The sequence below is a fragment of the Carlito syrichta genome, unplaced genomic scaffold, assembly GCF_000164805.1.
Source record: "Carlito syrichta isolate Samal-C Ts95f unplaced genomic scaffold, Tarsius_syrichta-2.0.1 Scaffold56418, whole genome shotgun sequence".
NCBI lineage: Eukaryota > Metazoa > Chordata > Mammalia > Primates > Tarsiidae > Carlito > Carlito syrichta.
This window is the reverse complement of record NW_007000514.1, coordinates 14,048-20,555: the sequence shown is the minus strand read 5'-3', so window position 1 is coordinate 20,555 and position 6,508 is coordinate 14,048. Positions and strand designations below refer to the sequence as shown.

At 57.2% G+C, this 6,508-nt stretch overlaps 1 protein-coding gene across 1 annotated transcript in view; it reads left to right on the top strand.

Moving 5' to 3' along the window:
• MRPL21 (mitochondrial ribosomal protein L21) overlaps positions 1-2,028 on the top strand; it is a 14,559-nt gene extending 12,531 nt beyond the window's left edge. Inside the window, exons 5-7 of the mRNA XM_008049717.2 lie at positions 205-257; positions 767-870; positions 1,911-2,028. Coding sequence (XP_008047908.1) covers positions 205-257; positions 767-870; positions 1,911-1,975 — 222 coding nt within the window. The 3' untranslated portion in view covers positions 1,976-2,028. The remainder of the gene's footprint in view (positions 1-204; positions 258-766; positions 871-1,910) is intronic.
• Positions 2,029-6,508: the final 4,480 nt, after the last annotated feature.

Here is a 6,508-nt window from a genome sequence, read left to right as displayed (position 1 = left end):
GACCCCATGGGTCGTCCAGAGGCCCCAGCCGTAGAGCGTTAAAGGAGCATCAGTTAGCAGGTCGAATCCAAGCCACAGTGTGTGTGGACTCTGGTAACCGACACTCCTTTCTGTACCACATACACGTGGCTGCCTGTTCCCGGCGGCTTTTGCATTACATGTTGTGATGAGCCAATGACCAAAAGCACCTGTTTGCTCTTTTAGGTCCTGCTGGTCGGGGCGGCCGACTTCACGCTGCTGGGCAAGCCGCTCCTGGCGTAAGTCCCACCGCGTGCTGGGCTGCGTCCAGGCCAGGGCTGGCCATACACACGGTGGATGCGGGTGGTTGGACGGGAGGGGTGACAGGTGCCCACTGTCCACACTGGCCATGGCGTTTGCACTTAAACAGTCAGCCGGGCTCGGTGGCTCGGCCTGTAATCCCACACCTTGGGAAGCTGAGGTGAGTGGCTTGCCTGAGCCCGCGGGTGCGAGACCCTCCTGGGCAAGCGAGACCTCATCTCTACAATAAATCAAAAAATCAGCTGGGCGTGGTAGCGCATGCCTGTAGTTCCGGCTACTTGGAAGGCTGAGGTGGAAGGATCGCCAGAGCCCAGCAGGTGGAGGCTGCGGTGGCCGGGAGCGGCCACTGCACTCCAGTCTGGGTGACAGAGTGAGACTCCAACTCAAAAAAAAAAAAGAAAGAAAGAAAGAAATTCTCACCCAAGACGCTTATAACATTGAAAAATAACCAGGAAGGTATATCATTGTTTGTTTTCTTTCCTTCTAGAAGGGACCTTGTCCGAGTAGAAGCCACAGTCATTGAGAAGACAGAATCATGGCCAAAAATCAACATGAAATTTAAGAAAAGAAAAAACTTCAGGAAGAAAAAAAGTAAGCTAGGCAGAGTGTAGCTGGCACCACCCCAAGGTGCAAGTTGGCCAGGGGCAGCCAGGGCCAGGGCGTGGGCAGGTGGGCCTCAGGGGAGAGCCCAGCAGACCTCAGTCCCACGGCTGCCGCGCACCGTCCAGCCTCGTCCCAGAGGGGCCTCCTGACAGCCTGGCCTCTCGCTTCTCCTCTGCCGCCATGCGTGACCTGCTTTGTTCTGTCCCGTGACACCTGGCGTTGCCCCAAAGGGCAGTTCATCCACGAGCAGATCCAGACAGTCCTTGCAGGGTCTTCCCTGAAGGCCTGGGACTCCGGGGCCATGGGCCACACACTGGTGAACGGCTGCAGAATCCAGTGGCTTACAGCTCTGGGTCCCAGGGCAGTCCTAGCCTAGCCCTCTTCTGGCGACGTCATGACACCCACCTGGACGGCAGCATTGCCTGTCCCCTTAGAGTCAGGTCAAGTGCTTTCAGTACTTGAGGCAATCCCCAGTGGGGTCAGGTGGGCTGTCCCACCCCTCATGGGCCAGGGCCACAGTGTGAAAGGGTCGGGGACACTCCTGGCCACCAGGCCTCGTGTTCCAGACTCTGCAGCTGCCGGCGGTCGGTAGACCCGTGAGGTAAACATGGTGGGGAATAGCCAGGCTCGGTGGCTCAGCCTGTAATCCTGCGCCTTTGGGAGGCTGAGGTGAGTGGATTGCCTGAGCCCGCGGGTTGGTTCGAGACCCGCCCGGGCAACCTGACGAGACCTCATCTCTACAATAAATCAAAAAAATTAGCCGGGCGTGGTAGCATGCACCTGCAGTTCCAGTTACTTGGAAGGCTGAGGCAGAATGATCGCCAGAGCCCAGCACGTCGAGGCTGCGGTGACCAGGAGCAGCCACTGCACTCCAGTCTGGGTGACAGAGTGAGACTCCAACTCAAAAAAAAACATGGTGGGGAACATCACCAGGCCATGCTGCCTGGGGGCTGGAGCTGGCAGTGTGGGTGTGCAGAGCCCTGTGCTGCAGCCATGGCCAGCCCGTGACGCCAGCTTCTCTCTTGCAGTCATTGTGACCCCGCAGACCGTCCTCCGGATAAACACCATCGAGATTGCGCCGTGTCTGTCGTGATCACCGAGCTCATGTTTGCAGATGTCCACAAGTAAACTTCCTTTCCAGGGACACTGAGTTTCAGGGTCTGATTTGAAAAGCCGTGCGTGCCTGTGACGCGTGGATTGACTTAGCATCGTGTCCGTGAGCACCAGCCCCCCCACCCCCAGGCCAGAGAAAACAGGAATTCAATAAGGAGGCCAGTGCGCCCTCCAGGGCCTTGGTGGCCCCCCACACAGCAGGGCCAGGAGAGTGGGCGGGGATCAGCCGGGACCGAAGCTGACATCAAGAGAGGCGAAAGCTAGCATCCGCGGGTGACAAGAACAGGACGCGCTCCATCTCAGGGTGATCAAAGCAGACCTGTTTAGAAGAGCTGGAATTCAGAGCAGGCAGGGGGCCTGGGGTCCCCGTCCACGTCCTGGGTTTCGCTTGGCCAAGCAGGGAGCTGGGACCACGCCGTGGGGTGGGTGGCGCCCGGACTGCGGGCACACAGCCTGCAGTCCTTGGAGAGTGGGCACAGCACATTCTGTGGGACACTTGTGAGCAGAGCAGGGGGCCCAGGAATACTCGGCCCTGGAAGCAGCAGGGCTGCCCAGGATGGTGGGGGCGTGGGGCTGGGCAGGGGGCCTTTTGGGGAGCAAAGCCAGGTGAGAGGGGCAAGGTCCTGGCCCAGGTGGCTGGGGATCCAGCAGAGAAGGGCAGGTGAGGGGACGCGGGGCTCTCGCGGGACCGGGGGACCTGGTTTGGTTCATTCTCAGAGACGGGACCGTCCTCTAAAAGGAGGGTCATCACACATCAGCAGACACTTCCCTCCCGGTGTCCCAGGAGCCCATGGCGAGTCGCCCTGAGACCTGGAAGTGAGCACGGAAGACAGTCCTGCACCCTGAGCCTTGCCTGCTGCTCAGTGGCCCTGGCGGGTGCTGGCCCAACACCCCTGTGGTGACCTCTGCATGCAGCAGGCGACGCTGGCCCCGCCAGCCCTGCTTGTCCGGGCAGCCTGAACAAAGGGGAGACGCTGGCCTTTGGGGCTCGTGCTGGTTGGGGCGATGCGGGGGGAGGGGTGGAACCGGGCCTCTGAGTCGGGGGGGCTCGCGTATTTCACACGGCCATGTCTGGGAGTCTTAATAGATTTCTTTCTTTTTTTTAAATACAATTTTATTTATTTTGGTGGGCATGGTGGTTCGTGCCTATCATCCCAGCCGGAGGACTGCTTGAGCCCAGGAGTTGCGACCAGCCTGGACCACATGGTGAGACCTGGTCTCTACAAAAAGAATTTAAAAATTAGCCGGGTGTGGTAGCGTGCACCTGTAGTGCCAGCTACTCAGGAGGCTGAGGTGGGAGGATCGCCTGAGCCCAGCAGGTCGAGGCTGCGGTGAGCCATGATGGTGCCACTGCGCTCCAGACTGGACCACAGAGTGAGACATGGGCTCAAAGAGTAAGTAAATCGGGGGAGGGCTTATCGGCTGCCACAGCCTCACCCTCTGCCTGTGGCCCCCGGGGGCCTAGCCACAGGACCACCAGTTTTTAGCTTTCGTCCCAGGGTTTCCACACTCCGGGGCCTCAGAACCCTGAGGCCACGTGCCATCTCGCCAAGACAGGCCACAAGCCTGCAGCAGCTCATGAGACACGAGACGTGCACAGCCAGCCGCGTGCCTTCAACCCGTTTCCTGCGCCAGACCAACTGCCTGCGTCCCTGGTGGACACCGTCCGGCATCCCCGCCTGGTGATGCTCCCGGAAGACACAGGCTCCCCCTCGGGGACTGAGGCCCTGTGGATGGTCCCCAGCTGTGAGGGCCAGACCCCCAGGCTGACAGCACACGTGTCCCATTGTCTCTGGGACAAAATGATGATCTCAGGGACGAAAGTCACTTCATTGAGGGTTTTTGTTTCAGTTTGTTTAGTTTGAGAGACAGGATCATGCCCTCTGTCACCCAGGCTGGAGTACAGTGGCATTGTCATAGCTCACTGCAGCCTTGACTTCCTGGGCTTAAGCAATCCTCCCATTTCGGCCTCCCAATTATCTGGGACTATAGGCATGCACCACCACACTCGGATAACTTTTTGTTTTTTATTTTATGTATTTTTTGAGTTGGAGTCTCATTCTGTTGCCCAGGTTGGAGTGCAGCGGCACCATTACGGCTCACCGCAGCCTCGACCTCCTGGGCTCAGGCGATCCTTCCACCTCAGCCCTCGAGTAACTGGGACGATGGGCATGCACTAGCATGCCAGGTTCACTTTTTGATTTTTGCAGAGACGGGGGTCTCGCTGTGTAGCCCAAGCTGGTCTTGAACTCCTGAACTCAAGCAGTCCTCCTGCCTTGACCTCCCAAAGTGCTGGGATTACAGGCATGAGCCACTGCACTCAGCCAATGGATTATTTGAAAGTAAAATCACATCCCGTGGGGGCTGCCAATAGTGTTAGCTGAGTGTGTTCCATATGTACCAGACCCTGCCTGTGCTAACTCTTCCAAAGCCCCTTCCTAGCCACCCTGTGATGGGGGTCCTGGCATGATTTCACCCCCAGAGAGTCTGAACCCCTAAGCTTCTGGGGAGTTGCCCCCGGCGGCTGTTTAGAACCCTCTACTATGTTTGTCTGTACGGGCCACAGTCTGCTGCCGTAACAAATAAACCCACATGCTCAGGTTCCATTCGGTCCCCAGGAAGCCTGGCGCAGGTGAGGTGACTGGTATAATGTGAAGGACGTGTGTGCCCTGTCCCCTATTCCTGGCCTAAACTCAGGCCTAAACTTGGGATTTCCAGAGTGATAGGAGTGTCTTGTTATTCATAAGCACCCTTTCTGATCACACCTGAGTTTATGCTCATGAGATAACTTAGGGCAGGGCCTCTAAATCACCTCAGGATTGTAGGGGGGTGGCCCCCCAGAAAGACCAAGTGACTCGAGGGTTGGAACTTTCAGCCCCTTCCACTGACCTCATGGAAGGAGGAGGTGGTGGCTACAGATTAAACTCATAAACTCTTGGCCTGTTATCCCAGCACTTGGGGAGGCTGAGGCAGGAGGATTGCTTGAGCCCAGGGGTTGGAGACCAGCCTAAGCAACGTAGCAAGACCCTGTCTGTACCAAAAAAAAAAAAGAAAGAAAGCCAGGCATAGTGGCATGCACCTGTAGTTCCAGCTACTCAGAAGGCTAAGGCGGAAGGATCACTGGAGCCCAGGAGGTTGAGGCTGCGGTGAGCTGCGATGATGCCACTGCACTCCAGCCTGGGTGAAAGAGACCACGGCTCAAAAAGCAAATTCATAGCTCTCCCCCCAGACCTGCTGACTGTTAGGACTCTGTTGTGTGATGAGGACCCTGTGAAGATAAAACCCAGCCCGGCCTTCTCCTTGAGAGAGTGCCTGCTTCCCTGCCAGACACCGTCTCTTCCCGCTTTGCAAACTGACATTTTCAGTAAAGCTCTTCTTTCTTGTTCCATCCTGGGGGTCTTTGGAGGCCAGGCCACCGGCCACAAAGCGGACCCCCAGGGACAAAATGATGCAGGGACAGCAGAGAGTGTAAGACCTCTGTCACCCACTATGGGAAAACCCAGAAACTCCTGAAACCAGGCGGTGCGGTGGGAAGGGACCGTGGAAAGTCATAACGTGGAGTCAGTTTACCCAGCGAACAGCCATTTTAACACTGCCTAGTTGTCCTGTTTCTCTAGCAATTCACTTTGCCCTCAGCTGCCAGCCAAGGACAGAGCCAGTTTCTCTGAGGTCACCTTTTTTTTTTGAGTCAGAGTCCTGCTCTGTCGCCCAGGCTGGAGTGCAGTGGCACGCTCACAGCTACCCCATCATTGACCTGCTGGGCTCCGGCGATCCTTCCGCCTCAGCCCTCCAAGTAGCCAGAACTATAGGCGCACGCTACCGCGCCTGACTAATTTTTTGATTTTATTGTAGAGACGCGGTCTCGCCAAGTTGCCCGAGCTGGTCTCGAACCCGCGGGCTCAGGCCATCCACTCGCCTCGGCCTCCCAAAGTGCTGGGACGACACAGGAGGTGGGACTGGGCCCTGGTCCCACTGGCAGCAGCGACCTCCTCCTCCTCCTCCTCCTCCTCCTTTTTCTTCTTTTTTTTTTCCCTGAGTCAGGGTCTTGGTCTGTTGCCCAGACTGGAGTGCAGTGGCACACTCACAACCACCCCAGCGTTGACCCGCTGGGCTGCGGCGATCCTTCTGCCTCAGCCTTCCAAGTAGCCGGAACTACAGGCGGGTGCTACCACACCCAGCTACAATAAAGTTTTTAAAATTTATTGTAGAGACAAGGTCTCCATGTTGAACCCATGGGCTCAGGCAATCCCCTCAACCTCAGCCTCCCAAAGTGCTGGGATGACAGGCTTGAGCCACCACTCCCTCTGAGGTCACTGTTGGATCATTATCTTACAGCCCCCCCTCCCCAGCCTGTTTTGTACTAATTGACTTTTTTTTTTTTCTTTTTTTGAGTCAGAGTCTCACTCTTGTCACCCAGGCTGGAGGGCAGTGGCACACTCGGCCACTGCAGCCTCAACCTGCTGGGCTCCAGCGATCCTTCTGCCTCAGCTTTCCAAGTAGCTGGAACCACAGA